Raw genomic sequence first — 25,384 nt, 5'->3', positions numbered from 1 at the left:
ATTTCTCCTCACCAAAACATCAGAAATACCTACAGTGCCATTTTAAAGACAGGGTAGACGAATTATTTTGTCTCCATTGTTTTCAGATACAACCCTTATATTTCTAGGTCATTATCATTTAAGGCGCCTCTGACATGCTTTTGTAGAATATTTTATTTAATATCCATGAAGACCACAGAGAAGCTTTAAATATAGGTTTACTTTCACAAAATAGCCCCAGCTCAACAGTTTCTACTTTCAACGAGGCATTCAATTGACATTCGTCCATGAGGTTTGTCTATTCAGCCGTATCATTTTTTCACCTTGGAATTCTATGAACAGCTGGAAAACTTTCTTAGAGTCAATGCAAAAGGGAAGATTTTAACTTTCCTTTCAACCTATTTTACAAAGTGCAAGTCTCCTATAATAATGTTTATTTGCACCTAAAATCTGCAGCAAATATATTCTTCCAAAGCTATTTTTAAAAATCAACAAATAACATTACTTCCTAAGTCATTATTAAAAGTCGCCCATTTCTAAGACATTTTTATTTTCTTTGAGTAATGTGTGCATGCATAATGTGTACATAAAAGTTCTTTTGAGTCCTTACCCCCCCACCTCACAAATTTGAGATTGTTTTGGCTTGCAAAATGCATGCTACAAAGGAAATCTGGCTAACTAGTTAAATTTAGCTCTGTGGAAAGACTTTATTTATTTTCTAAATTTTCCATAATTATGTATTATTTTTATCATGGAAATGAAAATATGGAAAAAGACTTCAGCAATATCTAGAATATACTAATAGTCATGACAACAAAAGTTCTAGTACTTCCAAAGGGCAGCACCAGGCCTAGGTGGAGATGTAGTTGATAAGATTCCAAGTGAATATGTAGTTGATAAGATTCTAGGTGGATATGTAGTTGATAAGATTCTAGGAGGGTTTATATTGGTGACTGGGACACAGAGTATGGCCCTGCTGGCTTCAAAATCTCTTACTTATCAGGCTTTCATAAAGCTGGTGTTCTGTTTGTCTTGGCAGGAAATTCTGCCCATGAAAATCACTCTGAGAAGTTATGCAACAAAGCAAGAGAACTAGAAGTCTCCTAGGGAGACTCTTCTAACAGAGGAGGCTCTTCATAAGAGGCATAGGGAGACCTGTGCCTATTTCCAATTTCCTTATGCCTGCCCCAAAGGCAGGCAGACTAGATGATCACATTAGCAAACTATCACTTGGAGGGTGAAAAGAGTTGGAACTAAGACCAGGGGACAATATGCCAGCCAGGCTGACAGGGAGTCTGAGACAGAAAAGAGTGGGGATTGGGTATGAGAATGGGGGTGTGATGTAGCTTGTCAAACATGTGAAATAGTCTCACTGGGACTCTGGGAAACTGGCTGAGTCAGGACAGTAAGGAAACTCAAGTTTTGGAAAAAGATTCTGAGGTGGGATAAAGAATTTTCTGAAAATCATGAAATTTAGCAGTAATTTAGCCTGCACTGCCTTGGTAATTCTTGCTATATTTATTTCATTAATAATTATATTACCCTTATTATAAAATACTGTAATAATAATACATGTAATATAATACATGTAAAAATAATACATTGATGTAAAATGTTTATTTAGTACTTATGTGCTAAGTACTATGCAAGACTCTTCAAAAGCATTATTCATATACTTCTCACCACAGAAGTAAGTTCTTTTATAATCTCCCTTTGACAGATGACAAAATGGAAGCTTAGAGTTGAATGAATTGGCCAAGGTTATACCTCCAGTAAGTGGCAGAGCCAAGACTTGCATTCAGATCAGCCTAACTCCAAAGCCTGGTTTCTTTGTTCCCTTAACCTCAATGCCTCCTCCTATACCATTATTAGAGGGGAAAAAGAGACACAGGAACAAAACTCTCACAATCCAACAACTAAAATAAAGAAATATTAACATTTTAGTAAATATTTTTATGGTCTTTTCTACACTCACAACTTTTTTCCCCATATTTATAAGTATGCTCTCTTTGAGTATGCAAAAGACTGTATCTCTGATTTTATTTAACATTTAACACAGCATTTCTCCAAGTTGAAGCAGAAAGAAAATAAAAACCATGAACTACACTTTACTAAGGCAATATGATGTATCCTGTTCTACGTAACCCTCTCCTATCACTGAACACACTTACATTGTTTCCAAGTGTTCACTGTTGCAAACAGTGCTACCATGGACAATTTTATCTGCATAAACTTTTCTCCTCTATGTGACTGGTTTTAAAGGTATGAAACTTTGAAAAGTCTGCATTCTCGAGATATATTGCATATACGGGTTTTCCGACATGTTGGCTGTCCATCCCAACCAGCAGCATATAGAGGGCTTGATTAATACGCACCTGCCAAAATTGGATTCACCCTATTTCATTAGTTTTCTACAACCTTGTCATCTTCTTTCCCATGTCTGTTTTTGGAAAACAGAGAAAAGGGCACCCTTCTAAACAATATCTCATTTTGCTTTTAAAAATTATGCTATCGGGGGACTATTTTCATAAGTACTTATCATTGAAATCTCAGATGTATCTCTGTGGCTGACTGGATGTGGGAGACAAATGAAAACTATGTGGACTTTTCCTTTGAAAAATCTAAAGATTTTGGCCATTTCTTTCCTTTTGACGTCCATCACTCCAATCCAATTGCAACTCCCCTGGGACCTCCTGGGTTCTCTCCTCTTTCTACCTCTTTCATCCTATACCCTGCTGTCAGATGACTCTTACATTAACACTGAGCACATCATGCAATTTTCTCATTCATAGAAGGTTAATGATTCCCTAGTTATTAACCCCTTTACTGGCTCTCAGCCACCAGCTACTATCCATCAGCAAGTAAACCATCTTGCTAGGTCCTCCTTCCCATTAACTTCATCTTCATTCTGCCTCTCTGCCTTTCCAAAGAAGCAGGCTATAGGAAAATGCATTTGACACTTGTATTTTATAGAGACAGTTTTGCCATTTATATGATGATTCAGAAGGTACCAGAGGACCTTCCAGGGCCTATCACTGTAATGTCAATTTGTGAAAATGGCTATTAACAAAGGTTTCTGGCTGACGGGATCTTGAAATGATAGCTTATTCCGAATTCCTGGTCTTAAGCTATGATAGCAGATGCATAGAACTTGACCTCGAGTTTGATTAAGAATGAAGAACTCTGGACTCTGAGACTAGTCAGCCTGTGCAGCCATTGTGCAACCTTATGCTTAATATAATCACAATCCTTTAAAAATTCTGGCTTTTGTGGATAGGATCTGCATTTACCTTCTAGTCCAACTGTGCTGCATTAAGCTTTCCCAGTTGATAGCTGATCTGCTTTGAGGAGTGCATTTAACTCAGAGCTCTGCAAAAATGGAGTGCTTTTCTGTTGACTGCAGAGTACGTAGGTCAAGTGGAATTTCTGGCACTTCATTACATTCCCTGACCCTCACTAAACAAACTTCAAAATATATATATTTGCAACAATTTGGAATAAACACTACATACAAGGGTTGACGATAGATTTTCTGAAGAACTACCAAATGCATCAAGACTAAGGAAAACATTCTAATGATTCTTTCAAACACGAATATATTTAAATTCCTGTTAAACAATCTTATTTAGTCTTCTCAGGCTTTGATGACATGCCACGATTGGCTGTTTATCAAAAACTTAGCAAAAAAATGCTTAACAAGATATAATTGTGTGCACACACTCATGCATAACTAAACCCAGTTTATAAATTGGTACAGGTTGAAATATAGTCATACCACCCAAGAAAGGTTGGTGGCTAGCAAACAACACTTCTTCCCATGTATGATAATCAATCTTAAAATGTGAATACTGTGAAGTGATATAATAATCTGATCTTAAATCTTAATTTAAAACATCTATTTGCATCTCTATTGAACTATATGAAAGTTCTAACAAGATTAGGAAATTAACTTGGATGTAAAAAACAGGATCAGGCATTAATTGTTAAAACTGGGATTATGTGGCTTGGACATGGACGATCGTCATCCTTTGAAGGTTTTTAACTAGATAGATTCTCTTCTGTGTGTTTTATTTATTTTATTTGAAGGAAGATTTAGCTGACTCTTAGTTTCTTTATTTTATAGCTGCTCCTTCAGTTGAAAAAAAAAAAAGGGAATAATTGGGACAGAGTAATGGATATTTCTCAAGAACTTTAAGACAAGGTATTGCATAGCATTAAAGGGTATACTTTTCCATTTGTTTTATGACTTTGTCCAGTTAAAGTTACTGAGATAAGCACTCCAGTATTTACTTGTAACTTGAAACTGCTTTCATGGTGTGTCTGGATCCTAAGGGAAAAGAATTAACATTTGAGGAATGCTTACCTTGTGCCAGGCATTTTATATGCATTATCTCATTTAATTCTCATAACCACAAGATACGGTTGATAGTATTTAATCCGATTTTACTTGCCTGAGATCATAATGGGAGTAAAGCATAGAGCAAGGATTTGACTCTAGGTCTCTCTTTGTATTTCTTTAAAGCCCAAGATCCTTTCACTAAACCACATTGGATTTCTCACCGTAGCCAGTATGTGAGAGTGACAAGAAGGAACACTCTAATAGTAAGAGATTTTCTGAACTTTAAGATAAAGTTCCCCTTTGAGAGTAAAATAGGACAGAAAATGATATGATGAGTCAGATTAAAACATGTTCCCTAACGCAATGAACTGGTTTAGCAAGTTATGGACTGTGTATACCATGAAATACTATTGATATCATTAGAAAGAATAAGATAAGTCTGTTTAATGAAATAGAAGTCTGTATATGAGTTGCAAAATAGTTGTATAATAATATGTGCAATATGATGTACTTTAACATTAGAAGCAACCATACACACATGTTTGCATGTGTTTAGGAACAGGTCAGGAAGGGTACATACAAAAATGTTAGTTACTTCTGTTCAGCAGGCTAAGAGCTGTAGGCAGATTTCAGTTTTTAAATGTAAATGCATCACTGTTGCTTAATTTTGGGGGGTGCAATTGCATGTATTACATTCACAATGAAAAATCATGTAATGGATTAGTTGAACAATCTGTAGGAATGACTCATCCCAAATTATGAGTGATTGAGGTGTTTAAGGAGATTTAATCTCACAAAAGCAAAACTGCTCAATCTATTTGAACCTCTGTCAGGCTTCAATTTTACTATGCATATATCATGAAAGCTAAAACCTCATAACTTGTGTTGCACTCTGCCTTATCTGAAGAAGGTGTTAACAGAAGGCAAATGAGTAACAGTCATTTCAGACTTAACATGTCCAAAATAGAGCTCTCAAATCTGCTTTTCCTACTCAACTTGTTCCTCTCTGCAGTTTTACCCATCTCTGTGACACTATCGCTTCTTCACTTGCCCAAGTTGAAACCCAAAAGTTGCACACTTGATTTCTCCTTTCCTTTCCCCATGGTATCCCAACCAGCAGCAAGTCCACCCTGATCCATCTCTACAATATCTCTACCCATTTCTCTCTGAGGGCTCCACTCAAGCCACCAATATCTCCTGCCTGGACTAGTGTTGTTGTCTGCCATTAGGTCTTCCTCTCTTCACCTTTGCAATGCATTCTCCACTTAGCAGCCAGATCAATCTTTTACACTCCCTTAATTGTAGCATTCTTCAGTGGTTCTTCCTCAAATTTAGAATGGTATCCAAATCTCTCACTGTGGACCACAAGAACCTATGTGATCTGATGCTAGTGTGATGCTTGGGACTTCAGCTCCTGATCCCATCTTGCCTCCACATTAGGGCCTAGCAGTTCAGGTTTAATTTCTGCTTTTCAAATACTTCATCTCTTAGGGGCTTCTAGGGCTTTGCATTTGCGTTTTTTTTTTTTTTCCTGGAAGACTCCTCTCTTAGCTATTTACATGGATAGCACCTTATCAATCTGAGCCAACATTTTACAGATGAGGAAATTGGTTGCAGAGGGGTTAAATAACTTATTTGTGGCCCCAGCACGTGGTACATGGTGGGGCTGAGTTTTGAATCCATGTCTGAATCATTTCATGTTCTTTCTATTATGTGAGTTAACAAAGTCAAGATGACCCATCCCAGGGTCCAGGCGATGGTTCTGACAAGCAATCAGCAAACATATACTAGTTGAAAAGGCCTTGAAAAATAAGTTATTTCAGAAGTTCCTTTTGTAGATTGTCCTTCCTATCCCTAACACATTCTCCAGCTTCTGCAGAAAGACCTAGTTCAGCTACAAGGGAAAATACGAGATGTACGCATTTGGAAACTCTTGCCTTAGAGATGTGAAATTCAATATTGCCCATTTAGGAAATGACTATAAAATGACACATCCAGAAATCCTTACAACTTACTTAGTTAGATGTCCAAAGAGGACTTTCATGGTGTCACGATTTGGCGGAGGGAGTTTTTGTACAAGAGACTTTACAGCTTCAATTCTTGTGTTGTTGTCTTGCTTTTCTGAAAAAAAAAAAAAAATTAAAAAGGAAGGTTAGGGAAAAAACAAGATTTCATAGGTACAGGTACATGAGAAAATTTTCTTGAGAAAATTTTGGACTGAGACTAGCAACTAAGAGTCCTAGTCAGTAGTCAAAGGGAATAGGTGGACTCAACCTGGTTATTAAGGAGTTTCTTTTTATTTTGACTCTGAACTTGACAGTGGCAGGCCTTCTGGGAGGCTGTGTATGAACTGATTAGCTTTTAGCCTTTGGACCTTTTCTCCTTTCTGCTTCTTTGAATGTAGATGGAATGGCTGTACTGTGAGATAATCTTAACATGAAAGCAACAACGATGTGACTTTGACATTATCTTCCTGATCTTAACATTTGGTTTTCTTAAATGTCCTGTTTTACAAGGTGTGGTAGGGTGAATAAGGGCCTTCCAAAGATGTCTGTGTCTGAATCCCTGGAATGTGTGACTATGTTACCTCACATGGCAAAAGGGACTTTGCAGATATGATCAGTTAGAGATTCTGAGATGGGGAGATTTTTCTGGATTATCTGAATGGGCCCAGTGGAATGACAAAGATCCTTATTAGGGAGAAACAGGAGAATGAGAGTCAGAGAGAAAAGGTGATACGACTTCTCATGTGACAATGGAAGCAGAAAAGAAAGGGTATGCAATGAGGGGCTGCTGTCTGAGGAATTGCGACAGTCTCCAAAAGCTGGGAAAGGCAAGGAGACAGAGCCTCTAGGGGTACTGCAGGCCTACCAACCTCTTCAGTTTCAGTCTGAAACTGATTTCAGACTTGCACCCTCCAGGACTGTAGGAGAATAAGTTTGTGTTTTAAGTTTGTGTGAGTGTTAAGCAGCAATGGGAAACTAAACAAGGACATATAGTGTGATTTGATTACAAATATTCTATTGTTGCTTGATTTTGTAGAAGGGCAAAATTGTTTTAAAAATTATTTCCATGTTATCCTTTTTCCCTTACACATTTTGTTTTTGCTTTAAAATAAAAGAGCGTAAAACGGAAAAAAAATTGAAATAGCATATTTCCTGGTCATACACATTTTATAAAATAGGAAGTTGTTCAAAACTGCATACCACATTGATTTCTCTCATTTTGTTTTGTTTATAGATGGAAAAGTAAAAATTGATTTACTTAGTACACTAGGGAATTCATCTTTCCATAGTTTTAACCAGGGCCTTACCATCTAGAGGTATAATTATTTATTGAACTTAAACACCTCATGCACTTTCCCTTCTATACTTTAACTTCTAGCACAGGGCTCTTGATGATTCTAAACAGGCTACAGCTGGAAAATAAGATATAAAAAAGACTAATATGTAAGGCGAACATCCACCCAATAACCATTCTCTTCTTCCTTAGCAAGACAATCCCACTATTGAGAGGATGGTAATAGAGCCAGCTGCCTTGGAGCTGGAGTGGCCATGGGACCAAGTCTGGCCAATGAGACTGAAGTGACAGTGTTGGTCAGGCCTTCTGGGAGAGCATGCATGAGCTGATTTAGCTTTTAGCCTTTGTACCTTTCCTCCTTTCTGTTTCTTTGAATGTAGATGGAGTGGCTGTACTATGAGCTAATCTGGAGAACTGAAGCTCTGTGGAGTGAAATACACAGGTAGAAAGGGCTTTCTCGAATCTGTGGAGCAGTCATACCAGTCCTGCACTGTCTGCCTCTGGGTTTCTTTTGTATTTTTTGAGACAGGATCTTGCTCTACTGTGCAGCCTGGAGTGCAGTGGTGTGAACATGGCTCACTGCAGTCTCAACTCCTGGGCTCAAGCTATCCTCCTGCCTCAGCCTCCTGAGTAGCTAGGACCACGGGTGCATGCCACCATGCCCAGCTCATTTTATTTTTTGTAGAAAAAGGGTCTCCTTATGGTGCCCAAGCAGGTCTTGAACTCCAGGGCTCAAGCAATCATTCCGCCTTGGCCTCCTTAAGTGCTGGGATTACAGGCAGAAGCCACCACGCCTGGCCCACTGGGTTTCTTTGACATAAAAAAATAAGCCCTGTGTACTGAAGCCTTTGAGGATGGATCTCTGATACTAAGGCCAAATACAGTTCTTAATAATAAGATGTACTTACAAAAGTCAATAGGTATATAAACTTTATGGCAGTAGGATAAGAAAGAGTTAGTTTAGAAACTGGCAGTTTCTTTAATATGTTGTGGCAAAAGAATTTTTTTTATAAGGAATTACAGGAAAATATCCTGCAGAAGATGGTATTTGGCTAAAGTGGGATGGGGGCAGTCTTCCTAGTAGAACTCTGCTTGGAAGCTTTTCTTTTTCCTTCTAAAACCACAAAGGCCTATAAATAATGCCTCCCACAGTCAAAGCTTTCAAAATTGCAGTTATTCTTAGAAGAGTTCCAACATAATATGGCTTGGACAACTGCAAATAAAAGAAACAAAGGGGAGCGAGAAAGAGGAAAAAAAAAAGAAAGTTGCAACATCATAGCCTATACCAGACCTCATCTTTTCTGCCAAATAGTAAAAAGCCCTCTTGGAGCTTAATGGTGGTAAGAAAATGTGATGCTTCACAAGACCAATTGGAGCCTATGAAATATCATAAACCAGAAAAAAAGTACAAGTTAATAAAGATGAGAGTGAAATTGGTATAGTATGCCCAGGTCAGAGCTATTAGGGATGCTTGAATGCTTTCTATCTAACCATTTGAAGCTAATACCACACAACCATAATTGTGTGTGTATATATGCATGTGTATACACACACACACACACACACACATATATATATATTCATTCAAGAGGTGGATACATTCTGTACAGTTTGGCATGATTCCAGTAGTGCAGTTTACCTGAGGATCTGGTGAACTACTAGGTGAAAGCAATCAGTATGAAACTGGGAAGGGGATAAGAGGGAAGGGGATAAGAGGAGAGGAGACAGGAGGAGAAGAGACCTTTCTAATTTCACTGAAGTCTCTAACTAAAGTAATAATTAGGTTAATGCCAGAGTCTCCAAAAAAGGGACCAGTTGACATTGAGGGCTACAGAAGTAGCAGCTACAAATGAAGGTTGACAGGCAAGGAGTGGGGAGTAGTCTTGTTGGTTCCAACCAGCAAACTTTACTCATAGGGAACATGATCCAGTCAGGGTGGGGTTAGAAAAGATTGGCCTTTGCTTAATTAGAAAGAGCTGATTTGCAAGGACACTTTCATGGTGTTTGGGCAGGAATCAAGACATAATCAAGTCTGTTAAGCCAACAGGTAAAAGAATTATGAGCTTTCTTAGAGTCAGCTCTCCCTCTCCTGTGTTCTGTTGCATTTAGAATATTCTACTTACACAACACTTCACATGGTATTTCTACTGCTTGAATGCTTGTCAAATTCCCCTATTAAATAGGGAATTTTCCTTTAAAGCTAGGCAATTTTTATACTAGCACGTGGTGGGTTAAATGAATGAAAAAGGAATTAGTGAGTGAACTAATGAAAGTTGTGACCATGAATTGGAATATGTGGACCTTGGTTTGAATTCTGTAACGGCTTTTTATTAGCCGTGTGGTCTTGGAGAAGTTTCTTACTCTCTTTGAATAAGATCTAAAAGTGTAGTTTTGCTGAATAAACAAGATAGTATGTAATGTACCAAGCACAATTACAAGTAAAACAAAGTACTCTATAAATGTTCACCTTTCCCTGCACCCCTCTCACCCCTTTTGAGGCCCAAGCCACTGGGTCTTGTTCACCTTTTAATTCCAGCAGTTAGCATACTATTTGGTTGCAGGGACATTCAAAATGTAGTTGCTAATTCTTGAACTGAGTTGGTGCCAGTTGCTGAAAGTACAATTGCTATGGTAGCCCAACATTACACAACAACCTAAATACTTTGTGATAGGCTGAGTAATTGATGGTCTGAGTGGTGAGCAGGTCAGTTGTGTATAAGTATCCTTATGAAAAGTACATGTTGGTTTCCAAGTTTGCCTATAAGAAACATTCTACGTGAAGAATATTTTATAGAAATATTTTTCTCTCTTTTTCCACTTTCACACATTCTTGGGGAATCAGACAATTGGATATTGGTGCATGCATATTTGTGGCCAAGTTATACTTAAGTGCTAAAGGGGGAAGTGTACCATGGCTTAGAGAGAGCTGAAATATTAAGGAGGAACAATTTATTTTTCTTACAACATAATCAGAACAAAATCTTCTGAAAAGGTTATAGTAAAGCAGTGTTTTTTTTTTTTTTTTTTTTTTTTTTCATTCAAATCAATACCACACCCACTCTTCCATAGCTTGTAAAATCAGGAAATAACACAAACACTTCAAGTGGAGGAACATCTAAAAATACAACTGGATACATTAAAATTGAAATGACACCTTTTCAGATCTGGTTTATTGATGTGTCATATTAGGAATTGGAATCAGCATACATAATACAGGAGTGGTTAATGAGCTAAGATTCATACACAGCTTACTAAAGTTGTGTCAACTGTCTTCAATTGATTCAGTGAGCATCTGAAAGACAGCATTTTCTATTAATATTTCTCCTTCAGCATATGTTTTTCTCATTATGAAGCACTGAAGGTTCTGAGAAGACTTTGAGATATCACTAACTTTTTCATTACGACTGGTGGGAGGAGGAAGGAACTTTCTGTACTTGGAGAATTAGAGAATCTCTTAGGCAAAGTGTATGTGAAGAGACTTATACAAAATCTTTCCAGAAGTAATGAACTCCATAATTCTTTCCCTCTTTCATTTGCACTTACTCCTGCCCTCATTCTATTATGATTTATTTTTGCCTCTATTCCATGTAATACCTCCATTTTAGTTCTCCACCCATATCTGAATAGCCTCTTCAATGTTTAAGCTGTGAACCCACAATTGCACACACAACTTTTTGTAGTGCTTCGTTTTTTCCATCCAAAAGTGATTCTCAACTGTTTCTTACTAATACCCATTCCTCACCAACCTGCCCCCATCTTCTCAAACTACATCAAACTCATTGTCATAAACAAGCTTCAAAAACGATTCCACGCTGTTCAGAGAAGTAACACCTACGTGATGTGAAATAGCCTTTAACGTTATGATAAGAATGCGGCTTTATAGTTTTGAGGGCACATTTTTCAAAATATGGTTTATGATAGTTACACTTGTATTCATCTGCATGAAATGTTGTTACTAAAGCACATTTACAACCCAATGCCTTTTAGAAAAGAGATAAGATAAAGCTGTATACGATGATGGAAAAAGTTCTGTACAGTGAAGAACCTTGGATCTGATGTCCCCAGACACTTTTCTGTCCTTATCATCCATGCCTTTATTGTTCTTATAGCTTGATGTTAAATCATATTTAAAAATAAATTCTGCTTTGTTATATAGGTTCACTCAGAGGAAGAAAAAACTAGATTATCCCAGTAATCAATGTATACGGAGTACTATTCATCTCATTTGTCTACAATTCTTAAAGGACAACTGTATTCCTTTGTTTTAAAGAGGTCAGTAGTACCGCAGCTGTTCTGCTTCTGAAAGTTATTCTGAAATGTCTAATGCACCCTGTATGAAAAACATGGTAGTCCCTATATGTCAGAGCTATATTTGGAAGAATAGCAGTTCTCTAGTTTCTATTCAATTTATACTTTTTGTACTGTGGCCATTTCCAAATTTAGTTAGAGACTGTGCTTGCTTACAGGAGGAAGGAGTATCTCCAGAGATCATTTTATTTGTTTCAGCATGCCTTACCACTGGATACAAACCTCTGAGGATACACTTTTTAATGCCAAAACTTGAGTTGCCCATTGAGGAGTCATCCCAGGGATGACAACAATTGCTTGATAAATATCTTTGAGTAACTCACAGTTGCTTTAAGAGGAGATGCTCTGGGGGCAAATTCAAATCTCACAAATAGATACAAATATACACATGCTTCAAACTCACGTTATAAATAAGAAAATCGGTATATCCAGTGACACACCACTTCTCAGGAATCTGGAAAAGACTGGGTTAGAATTTTTGCTATGCTGTATGATTTTAGGCAAGTTGCTTGAACTATTGATGCTTCTAGTTCTTTACTTGAAAATACAGAAAAATTATACATCTTATTGGATTTTTGTAGAATTAAATATTTCAATGCACATAAATGTACACATAGTAAGTGATCATTTAAGTAAGTCCCCTGTAAGTCCTCTTCCCTGAAACACATGTCTTTCTCATTGTCTTCTCTATCATCCCTGACACATAACTGCTCCTGGTTCAAGGTTGTTTCTGAAATCAAATGAAGTCATACTTTTACTATTTGGTATGCTTTCCTAAAAGTAGGAACAGGGTACAGTATGTTGTAGCTTTGTAAATACGTAGAATGCTGTCAATTATCAGAGAGTTTGGTTAAAATTCCTAAGTAGTTACAGCATATCATAAATAGAAGTGTCATTGCATCATAAACAAGGAAACAAGCGTAGCCCGTAGCTGGCAATTTGCAGTTTTTCAAGATTCTGTGCCCTTCTCCCCAAACCCCAGAAAAGCCATATTTATATTTAATTAAAAGGAAGGCAATGTCAAATACATTGTAAGTTTGGCTTTTGATGTTGATAAACTGTGTCAAAACAGTTCAACCTGAGAAGAGAGGTACACTGCTTGCAGGAAAGACCAAGCAGGAACTGAATCTATCTGACTCGAATTAGACATTTCTTTCTCTAGGGAGGATCACCTGACAGTTGGAACTGATCACCTCTTTTCTACACCAGATTTCCTTGTATTCACAGTTTCTTCTTCCAGGAGATATTCATGTTTTAGCTGTTTTTTGAATAAACAAGCCCTCTTAGGAAGAATTTAAAAAATGGGAACAACTCTTCATAGTCAATAATTGTCAGTATCAAAAATTACTCTGGCCACTTAATTGGCATAAGTCTATGGATTTGTTAAATGAGGGAAGCTTCAACTCACTGGCCCCTTTAGCACTGTTTCCAGAACCATTTCTGGTCCTGGTCCCGAAGGAATTAGACGAGGTACAGCATGCTGTTAGGAGGGGTGTTAAGAATGATCTTCTAAAGGGTAATCTCTGTTTCCTTCTACCTCTATCCCTGCCCTCTAGCCATAAATTATTAAAAATAAATGTATAATTTCTGAAGAAATTATACATATATAATTTCTTAAATTATATATATTTTATATTCTTCATATATATGAAGAATATAATATATATTTTCATATATATTATATATGAAGAAATATATATATAATATATATATTATATATGAAGAAACCCCTATTTATTCAGGCCTGTGTGCAACCTGTGGCAGATACAAAGTTGGTTGCTATCTTTTCATTTTACAATCCAGAGGGGCAGATAAATTACAAAAGATGTCATAACAGATGTTTAAATATAAGGCATGTCATTATATAGGTGTCACTGAAGTTTATGTCTTTCTTCTAACTGAAGGGATCATCTAAGATAATTGTGAAACTCAAAAAGCTTCTGAGATGTTACTCATTCCAAAATAATTCAGAAATGCAATTGATACAAATCAACGAGTGTAAAATTCTGTTTAATCAATTTCTGGAAGTCTTCAAAATTTTGCTTAACTGCTTGATATATTCACAAATACATTCAGGGAAGTAATAATATCTTTTCTTTCTCATGTGACTGTATCTATGTTATGATGCATTATGATCTCACATTGGGGTGAGTTTGGAAAATGTATTCAAGTCTTAGTCTTTAAGTAACTTTTTTTTTTTTTTTTTTTTGGTAGACAGGGTCTGTCCCTGTCACCCAGGCTGGAGTGCAGTGGTATGATCTCAGCTCACTGCAGCCTCCCAGGTTCAAGCAATTCTCCCACCTCAGCCTCCCAAGTAGCTGGGACTACAGGCACTCACTGCCATGCCTGGCTAATTTTTGTATTTTTTGTAGAGGTGGGGTTTCACCGTGTTGCCCAGTCTGATCTTGAACCCCTGGGCTCAAGCGATCCACCCGCCTCAGCCTTCCAAAGTGTTGGGATTAACAGACGTGAGCCACCGTGTCCTGCTTAAGTAACTTTTAATAAAGGGTATTGCTTTGGTACAATCAATTTTAGGATGATAACATTTCCTCAGACTCACCAATCTGAAACTGGCTCTTAAACCAAACCTGCACTCCTCAGTTTCGTAGTGATGCCTCTATTTGTCTGAATCGGAGAGTAAGGCAGTGGCTGACACTCCAGCAGCAATCTTCACAGGAAAAGCATGATCCTGTTGTCCTTCCTAGAATTTCTTGCTCTTCAAAGTAATTTTGGAGGTGTCATGGTGGCCAAGTACATTTCTGTAACTTACAATGATACTAATTCATCCTTAGGCGATAGTCTGTGCTGAGAAAATAAAGCTCACTGGTTTATTTCTCTGAATTTCTCTAATTCAGTTTTCCTGTGAAGATTTTCTTGAAACTGTATGTATTCATTTATATCTGGTTTTACAACCTTTTTTTTTAATTAAAAAAAGTCTTTACTATTTTGAGTCATTTGAAATCTTTTTCATCATAAGCCAGTAATTCAAATACTCAACTAGCTATTTATATTAAGCATTATCTTTGTACATTTTCATAAGAGTGGAAATCCTACAAATACTTTTCAAGGTTTGAGGTTTTTACATTGGTAGACCAATTAAATTTATAAGGGATTAAAAAACTCACTTGAAAACAACTAGGATCTATATCACAATTAAGAAAAATGTGAACTAAGAAATACTTTTCCTGTCTTTGGGTTAAAAATATTGTTTTTAAAGAAGGCATATTAAACTTTATCCATAACCATTCATTTTGAACAAAAGACCTCTGAAGAGGAGATAATGGTTAGTATAGTAAACTGTCCGGCTAGTTCATTTGACGTGGTCACATAGTGACGGTGAGAGCAGAGAGAGTTACTAATTAAACAAACGTCAAAATCCTTTAAAAATGGGTTATAAAATAATTTTATGATTCAGCTTTTTTAATTGTGAGACTATTGTGAAAGAAGAAAAACAGGCAACATGTGGCAACTTTAGTCAGCATTTCTGAACTGGGAATGATAAACACCTCTGCCTGGCTCTGGCATTTATCAGGACTGAGATATTATTACCACATAGAGTCACAGCATGGTTACTGTTATCATCGGAAAAAAGAGCCAGCTAATCTTAATGGTTTGTAAAGCCGTTACCTGCACTGGTCTGACATTTATCATGATCATTTTACCACATGGGTCCTACATAGCAAAGGTCTTTTATCTGGAAGGGACATCACTATGAATTATTATTTGCAGCTAGGTAGAAAATTGTATGTTGTAGATACCTTTTCTCATTATAAATCACATAGTCACATTTCACCATTTCCCCCGGAAAGCTGCTGAGCCTAGATTTTTTGCCACAGCTTGTATTCTTCTCCCCAACCCCTTTCTTTTTATAGTTTCTTGAAAATATTAGCCATTTTTAAATTCACACCTTTAATTTTTGAAGTACCACATATATGGTAGATGTAAATATGAACATACTTTCATTATAGTTAAGAAACCTTCCTGCACATTCTGTATAAAGCCTGCACAGTACTTTAGAAATTGAAGTTAAAAAACTGTCTACTTAAAAAAAAAATTATTCTCTCTTCTGACATGGTGTCCAGACTTTCTCTGTTCTTGACCTTGTCAATAGAATATTTACCAGTAGATCAGACAAAATTTCTTATGCTTAATTTGAAATACTCAAAACAGCCCATTCCAAGCCTGAAATCCTTAGCTTGGAAATATGTTCTTATAAGAAGTAAACCAGTTTTATTTTGTTAGTGAGTTCTTTCAGACTCAGTTTTAGTAAGTTATAATGGAGTAGAAGATTCCTCCAACAAATTTCTTTTATAAGATGCTTGGATTCTATCCCTAACTATCAATGTCCTAATGACATACATTAATACATAGTATGGAAGAAATAAAGATATTAAAAGGTCTGATGTTTTAAAACCATGAGTTCAAGTCAGTAAAATGAAATGCATTAATTTGACAATGGAAAATTACAGTGCAAAGCCCAAGTTGTTTACCATGGAGAAAAAATGAACAAATCCTCTCTTTTAAAAAGATTGAGACAACTAATCTTCTGAAAAAGATATTTATATATTTTCTTCTTTCTCAAGTGTTCCATTAGGAATAAACAAGCCAGAAATTCTGCACTTTTATAATGAAGAGGGAGTAGAATTCTTTGCCATTTTTGCATTTAGAAAGAAATGTGCAAGAAGAATGTGACAATTTAAGCAAATCAAGATTGTTTCAAATGGATCACAAACGGGACTTTGTGGGATATTTTATACTAGCATGTGAAGCAAACAGTAAATTTGAAAGGAGGATTTTCTCAATGGTCTAGTTCTGATGTGTTTTCCCATTGCTTTGTGTGTTTAAAAGAGGTTTAGATGTGGTGTTTAATATTGCTTCGACTCTCTTGCAAATGAGTTCTGGAGAAATATTCGCACATGAAGGAACGCTGGTGTGCTGCATTGCTGACAGCAGCTGGGGGGATATGAATGAAGAAACCAGATTCCCGAGTCTGGATTTAGCAAGAATAAACACCTATCATTCCATTAAAAAAAACTATCATTTTAAATGCTTACAGGCATCCAAAGTAGACCCCTCTTCCTTTGAAGAAGTCCAATATTTTTCTCAAATGACTCCATTCTTGAAGGGGAAAAAAATACCAACTTTAACCTGAGGTGCAGTATCTTGCAGTGATGTGTGTTAGTCTGCCTACCTTGCGACATTTGGTTCCATATAATTTTTTGTATTATTACAAATTTCCTCCAAAGGAAACAGTTTCTGTTGCAGAGACTTGTGAAATATACTCACATAAATTTGGAGGCCAAGGGGAGGAGGTCATTTGTGAAATTAACCTGTACTTCTGTTGCTCAAAAGGAGTTGCACACAATTTGGTGCAGTCTTCTAAAATTTCATTGTAAAATGGTGGCCTAATATTCCAACATACTGCTTTACCCATCAAATGAAGGGCTACACTGGTTTCAAACAAACAAATAAAAATAACAAGCAACAAACAACTCCTTCATTCTTTTTCATTTCAGAATGACTCTTTGGTTCTAGTTTAACACCCTCTTGCCATTATTGTCACCCAAATACTGTAACCTGGGAGCATTTACTATAATTAGTGAGGGGCTTTGCTGCCTTGGTTTTTCTCCTTTTCTGGGGAACTGGGTGAATTGTTGAGTGCTAATGAAAGTCGGAGACTTCTAGCTGTAGTTGAGCCAGGCACAGCGCAGGCAGACGCTTTAAGCTTCCCACTGTGCGGCAGTGCAAGCTTCCCCGCTGTTATGTTTACCATAGTTTTAATGTCTGTGAAAAAATTCCTGATGCAACTGAATTATGTTATGCCCTTTTATTTATCTAAGCCTACCCTCCCTGCCCCCCTGCCCCAATTTAGCAGATTACTGTTGCCCCTGCCTATTACAGAAAGCTCCTCCTCAACTTTGTGACCATCTTACTACTTCAATTCTTACCATGAGAGTCTAGCTGCTTTGCACCCTTGCTTGCAAAGCCTATCCAGAAGTTTCGGGAGGATTACACACACACCCTGCTCTACTTCTGTCACCTAACAACAGATATCCTCTTTTGCACTGCATTTGAATTTCATCGGAGGTAATATTTCATCCATCATCTGGCATTGGCAATAATAGCTTAAAATTCAAATGTACTTGGTGAAGTGCACTATGTCTTAAAAAAAAAAACCTATTGAAAGACCTCAAACTCTCACTGCCAACTAAGATAAAACAGCCAATCTGCAATGGGAGTTGTCCTTTTCTTAAAAATGGTTATCACAAAGAAAATGACCATTCCATTATATTGTAAATTGATGAATTCACCAAGTGTGATGTACAGTGAAATTATTAATGAATATTCATACAACACTTTCAATCCATTAATAAGGCTTAAGACAATGAGGATGCAACTCATTCCCATTTAGATAATGTGTTGGGGGGAGTGGAATTAGTAGCAGAAACAGTGCTTGAAAAAGTTGAACTTTCATGTATCAATTCCAGGTGCCAGTTTGAGGAGAATAACCAATAATAGCCGTTTTTTACATATTTGATGGGACTGATTATGCAATGTGCAACTCTAAATGGCTTATAGCACATTGTAGCATGGTTCCATCCCATTGGCTACAGTAGGGTGCAGGCAGATGGATGACAGTGACAGGGAGAGAAGTGCTTTTGCTTAGCCGTGCGTTAAGATGCCATCCAGAAGCTCTGTGCACTGCAGACACTTCATTAGGATGCCAGGATAATGGTAAACTACCACTCAGAGTGACACCCCATTTCCTGCTTACTGAGCGCTCCAACCTCGGCAGATGTCAACAATCTCACAGTGCTACAGAGCAGACCTAACTTTCCAGCCACTTTGACTCCAATTTTTTCCTCCTAACAGTGCCATACATTATGTGCAATATGTAATGGCAAACACCTCACTGAAAACAAAATCTGCACAATTCGTTATGACCAGAGTGCTTCATTTTTTTTTCCTTCTTTTAAAAGATGAGGGACTGTGAGTTGGGCAAGAGAGTACGTCCATCCGCTGTCCTAACCTCAACATTTCTTGCTATAATTTCATTTGCTAATCAGTTCAAAGTGTTAATTGTGTGATGAACTCTGATTAATAGCAGTTAAACTCTGATCACGGGGGATATGACTGCTTCTTTTAATTAATGTCCGTTCCAAAGGTAAGAGCTTTTGGAATTCTTTTGTTAAAGACTTGAGACTCAGTTTTGGTATGGTTTTTAGCTGTCTGCCAAAAAAAAGGCTGACTTGAGCATCTGGATGGTATTTTCTCTGCAAATGTATAACTTGAGACCATTCGCACACCTCCTTACCAGCAAGTCAAGCCAAGAGAAACTTTTTTTCTATGATGTAAAATCCAAAATTCTTTTATAAAGAACCAAGGTGTGGTTTAGATAGTGAAAAAAATTTCCCCAAATGGAAAAAATAATACTCTGAAATCTATCATTACAATGAAATGATTGATTTACATTTTGTGACTCTAAGCATCTTCTTAGAAGCTCAAAGGCCCTTGTAAATGGCAGGAGTAAAAATAAATATTCCCCTCTGGGGCCCGTTATCATTTCCAGGTAAAGATGCAACTGTAAAGAAGTAGCCATAGGCAGAGGTCACACCCAAGGAAGAATTTGATTGCAAACTTTCAGTGTGATGCCCTCTGCAAAGAGCTGATACAAATCATGACTTTTGGTTTTAAATGGCATCTGGTCGGCAACACCTAACCACCTCTTGAAACTTGTCACTAAATTTGCTTCAAAGCAAAGAAAATATAATAGAATTCTTATAATAATTTAAACAGGGGCTGACAGTAACATAGTGACAAAAATTTAAGAATAACTTACTCGAAGACATGTTGGTCTTAATTGGAAAGTGCCAGTGGTACGTGAGCTATTGAAGTACTGAACCAGAGAGCCTGCCTTCCTGAAAGCAGATAGAAGCATCCTTATTTTTCTTCAAGTGTCTGATTTTTAGAATCAAAGCCTCCAGGCCTATGCCAACCAAAAAACTGGGCAGCTTTTCCCTACACAGTTAATGCTGTTTAGAAGTAGTGTGAATGCTTCCCTTCTGCCCCTTCTCACCAGTCGCCTTCCTTCTAAGCTACACATCAAGACTTCTCTTCATACTGGGATCATTTAAAGATAGCAATTTCCATGAAGTATAACTGAGGATATTGTAGGTAGAAGGCAGAGGGAAAGTCCTGATAATGGCACATATCCCCATAGGAATTGTGTAGTCCCATATGTAAAACATAAAGGGAAGAAAGGGTGGAGACTGGCAAAATTCTTTAGGAAGAAATTCTTGGAATTCTAATGCTTTATGCACTTTATCTTTTAGAGTGCCACAGAGTCAAGGAATTAGGGTGGGAGAAAATTCAATGTCAGGATACTAGGGCCATAAGAGAACAAGTATGCTAGATAATAATTAATGTAAGAGCTGTGATTATCAATTTGCCATTTGAGTATAGCTTCAAGACAAAATGCTAAGGCTGGAGCTGAAGCAGAGGGTAAAAAGCAGTGCGCATAGAATGTTGCATACATTTCTACCTTTTGAGATGAGTAAACATAACAAAAATTTCCAACAACGTTTGACCTATGAAAGAACTCATTTCAGAGAAGAGAATAGTGCTCAGAAAAAGCTTAGAACTCTTACAATAACTGCTAGACAATTAAGAAGCTACTTAGTATCTCTAATAAAATTTGATACAGGGAGTGGAATGAGAAGGATCAGCAAGCCATAGGAGAGGACAGGGAAGACGAAAAGATCACTAGAATAAGATGACAATTATATAGACGATTTGAGGAAGGACAGTGTGAAAACTAAAAATGCAAAACAAAATTAAATTTTGCACTGAAGTTCAAATTGTTACTGCAGAAAAATTAGATTTGTGATACCGATGATAAACCAGAGAAGTTTTCTCAGAATATGGAGACATAAAAAATGATAAGAAAGAAGACATGTTGGAAGTCAAAGAATGAAGAGATTATCTACAGCTTTTAGGTGTACTCGAGGAAGAAACCAGAACATTTGAAAAATATGCAAATCAAGCACAAAATTAAGAAAACTCCTGTGAGTTAAAAAACTACCTCGGTATTGAAAATGACAGTGAGGTTCTAAGAAAATATAATCGAGGTGGTATACTATCTTGATATATTCTGGCAAAACTTTCAAATGACAAGGATAGAGCATCATTCTACAAATATTCAGAGAAAAAGAAGACTAAAAAAATAAACATTTAGGCTTTCCTAACACTTTTCTCACTAAATCCTAAAAGAAAACAAGGCAATATCTTTTGAATTTATAGGGAACAAATTGTGGCCCTCAAATTGTGTGCATACTCAAAATTGTCTTTTGCATGTTAAAATAACAAAGACATTCTCATGTATGCAAAGATTTATAATAGCACAGCTTTCTTGAAAAGTTTACTTGAAGGCTTATGTAATTCTACTAAGTGATGAATCAAAATTTACAACTCAAGATTAGAGACATTGTAAACAAAACTAAGCATCTTCTTTACTTAATTTGGATCTAAAACTCCAAAGGCCTCCTTGGATTATTTCTCTCTGTCTTCCACTTAGCTCTTGGTGACAGGAAATGCCTTTCTTGTGGTCCACCCTTGATGGTTCAGGTGAAAGCTCTGGGGGCATTTGATGACTATTTAAAACAATGACTGGTGCTGTTCATTCTGGAGTTTGCTAGAAAACAACTTTGGAACATTGCTTTGGAGAGATACTAAACAAGATTTTTATTCCCCTCTTAAAAAAATCAAAGCTGCAGAGAGTGGCATAATGTTTACTTCTCTTCGTAGGAATACTTGGTAAACCTGCTTTGTATCTATAATAATGGTATTGAAAAAACTGAGTGGAGGGCAGTTAAAGTGATAAAAACTAGAAAATCAAGCAGTTAGGTACTACATATGAATTTTCCTATGTTACACATGTTTTAAAATTAAGCAGGCTAGGATAAAACAAATGCAGAATGAACATGTCAAAGGAAATAGCCCCAAAACATGGTCATTGTTAATTTTTCTTTTTACTTTTCTGTAAATTTCAAGTTAACGTTAATAAATATTTATTATTTTTTAATCTGTAGAAAGCAATTTAAAGTAAAATAAGTTTGTACAATTTTTTAGATACCTTATAATTTTGCTAAGCAGTTAATTAAAAAGACTGGTAGGAATATACCAAAATATTAACTGTGATAAGTTATGCTTAAATAATAGGAGTATGGATTCTTTTTTCATTTTTTAAATTCATTTTCCACATTTTCAATAATGAGTTTGTGTTATTTTGATAATACAAGTAATTCTCTGTGTTGGTAAAATGATAATGTTTAGTTTGGTCTATGCCAAAAGAAAGATGAACTATTTGCACAGATCAAATCACTTCCGGGAAAATTGTGTGCTAGACTTTAGGTATTTCTGTTGCAGTTAACCTTTTATTTAGTGAATATATTCTAGAATCAAGAAAGCAAAGTCTGAGTTTGCCACTGTCTTCTCCTGGGTGAAGTTATTGGGCATAGGGGCACTTGCAGAGACAGAGTACAGAAGATATAAAATGCCTTTAGACTACGTATTTGCAGTCTGAAGGAGGACTAAGGACCCTGCAGTACCATGTATGTAAATATATTCTAGTTTCATATTCTAATTTCTGGCTCTTCCTCAATCAAATCCTTTCTTAGGGAATTGTGTTGCTTATTGGACTGAGCCTCCAAAGAGCGGAAAATAAAACCTATAAACATAACACTAGTTCATGGATGAGAAGTCACAGTAACATTTCTAAGTAAGAAAATAGCTGTTCATTTCAAAATATTTGTATTGAAACACACATTTTTTTCTCATACCTGAGCCTTTAAGCCATATCAATCCCTCTTTTCTTTTAGAAAAATAGGTCCGTTCAAGTTTTCTCTACTTGTAGAGAAAAGTAGAGAAATAAGATAGTTACCCAGCTGATTCATATCCCTAAACTTTAATTTTGCCTCAATTGTTCTACAAGTATTAGATGCCCATTTAATATCTGTCGATCAACTAGTTCAGACAGTTGACTCAATTCTTCAGTGTACCTTATGTGCAAAATGATCTGAGAAAATATTCTTTAGAATTAACATTGATAGCTCCCTGTTCTAGTCCACAGGAACACAAGGAACCAAAAATTAAATATTTTGAATGCAGAAGTTGTTGGACAAACAAGAATTAGGTTTTTGGCTCAGTTTTAAGTCAAAATTGGTGTTAGATTTGTATGGACCACTAATTTGAAACAGTAGGACGCCAGTGTATCTGGAATATTTAAGAGAGCCCCCTGTTGGTTAATCTTAGAAATGTCTTCGGATTCCTTTCTGACCAGACGCATTTAAGCATTCCTTCCTGACCAGACACAGGAAATTGGCCCTGTGATTAAAAGTGATTTGAGATGGGGGCAAAGTAAGACTCTATAGGTCATTTATACCATTTTCACAATAAAATATGTTCAAAAACAGTCATTTAATTTTCAGTTTTAAGGGATATAAAAAGACAATACTAAACTCCAACAAATGTAAGCAATGTGGGAAATATTTTAAATAGAATTAGACTAAAAAGTAAATGTGTGCGTATTACAGTGGGATTCCTTAGGGGTTGGGAGTGATTGCTATATTGAGAGTAGTGCTTTGCAAGGGCTCTTTTTTTTTTTTTTTTTTTTTTTTGAGACGGAGTCTCGCTCTGTCACCCAGGGTGGAGTGCAGTGGTGCAATCTCAGTTACCTGCAACCTCTACCTCCCGGGTTCAAGCGATTCTCCTGTCTCAGCCTCCTGAATAGCTGGGATTACAGACGTGTGCCACCACGCCCAGCTAATTTTTGTATTTTTAGTAGAGAGGGGTTTCGCCACGTTGGTCAGGCTGGTCTCAAACTCCTGACCTCGTGATCTGCCTGCCTCGGCCTCCCAAAATGCCGGGATTACAGGCGTGAGCTACCGCGCCTGGCCCTCTTTCATTTTTCTACATCCGATTTCTGGCTGAATTTGTAAAGAGAATAAAATTATTTTCTCATACAATCAAGCATTGGCCCTTTTCACTGGTAGACATATTCCAGGACTTTAGAAGTAAAAAATAATAATATTGGATGCAAATGTTATTCTTTTCCAGCTAACATAATTTTTTTTTTAAAGTAAACATCAGCTTCTCAAGGGAGATTTCGATTTGAAGACTGTTTATTATATCATTTGAATAGGACTAGACCTGGCCTTTTGACTTTGAACCACTACCAAATTTCAGGCTGTGAGGAAATTGTTCTACATTTCCTGACAAATTGAGTTAAGCAGACATTAAGTGGGCTTTAAGAAAACAAATGGCCATCTTTATCACAGGTGGACACTGATGGCTTAATGGGGCCTGGGCTGATTGTATCACTTCTAATGGCTTGACGGGAAGCATTAGGGTTTTTGCATAAAGAACTGGCATTGCGAACCCTGCTAACACAGACCTGTCAAGCGCTCTGTATCCCTTTGTGCACGGAAGCAGATGTTTGTATGTATACTATGAACTGGCATTAGAGCAAGCGACAGATGCCTGTATGAATGCCAGGTTTGTGAATTTTTACAGCAGGAGCATGTTCTGAGGAAGTGCAGCCCTGCCCTCTATCATAGGTAATTCCCAATGGAACTTGCTAAATCCCAGCTATGTTTTCATTATTTGGCTTTCCTAGCAACTGGATGAATGTGTCTATCCTGAAAATGCAAGATGAGAGCCCTACCAAATTCTTACAGATTTGCAAATAGCTCGACTGTGTTTTGAACTTGGACTTTCCAGGCAGTGCTTTTGCACTGTAATCACAACCAACTTACTCAGAGGAGCCGGTGGTATTACAGCTCTCTAATTAAAACTTACTTCAATGTTGATCTGTTAGGCCTCCCCCATGGTCACCCTACATACTCACCCCCCACTCCAGAGCAAATGCGACTTCGGTGTGGAGGTTTGCTTTCCTGCAACATTCAAAACTTACATTCTAGTTGTCTGTCAACAATAGAAACAGGTAGCTTGCAGTCCATTAAACAAACACAGTGCCCCCCTCACTTTTATTTGACATTTTATTTGGCTGTGACAAATGAGCAGCAGTTGGATTATAACATAATTTGTCTTGTCTTTATTACCAGCACAAAGGACACCATTCATTAATTATTCTGCCGTTGCAGCTTAACACTGACTGGAAAGGTCTCTCTTCGGACAGATGGCGGGGACGATGTTATTTATATCAATCAGCCAAAATCCTCAACAAGGATTACTGTTCCTGAGACTACAATGATTTATTTCTTTTTACCTCACCCTCCCTCAACCCCTACTGCTTTCAGAGATTTCTCTATAAAAACGAAATTTGGTGGGAATCTTAAAGCAAAGCCATATTTAACCTGTTAGCTTGCAAAACAACATGCATGCTACATCAGTTTAACTACATGACATTAGCTGCGTATTTTTTAAGCTGCTCGGGGTTTT

General features: G+C 36.9%; 1 protein-coding gene across 2 annotated transcripts in view; it reads right to left on the bottom strand.

The window, feature by feature from the left end:
- The window catches only part of ARHGAP15 (Rho GTPase activating protein 15), a 644,804-nt gene that overhangs the window by 59,130 nt on the left and 560,290 nt on the right, over nucleotides 1-25,384 (bottom strand). The window contains exons 13-14 of one of the 2 annotated variants that reach the window (XM_054477360.1): nucleotides 6,334-6,439; nucleotides 4,067-4,306 (exon numbers count right to left, since the gene is read on the bottom strand). In XM_054477360.1, the coding sequence (XP_054333335.1) occupies nucleotides 4,171-4,306; nucleotides 6,334-6,439 (242 nt within the window). In that variant the 3' untranslated portion in view covers nucleotides 4,067-4,170. Of the gene's footprint in view, nucleotides 1-4,066; nucleotides 4,307-6,333; nucleotides 6,440-25,384 lie in introns of those variants that run through there. The other variant, XM_054477359.1, reaches the window with a different exon arrangement.

The sequence above is a fragment of the Pongo pygmaeus genome, chromosome 11 (genome assembly GCF_028885625.2).
Source record: "Pongo pygmaeus isolate AG05252 chromosome 11, NHGRI_mPonPyg2-v2.0_pri, whole genome shotgun sequence".
NCBI classification, from domain to species: Eukaryota; Metazoa; Chordata; class Mammalia; order Primates; family Hominidae; genus Pongo; species Pongo pygmaeus.
The sequence above is the reverse complement of the archived record's forward strand: the minus strand, read 5'-3'. Positions and strand labels throughout refer to the sequence as shown.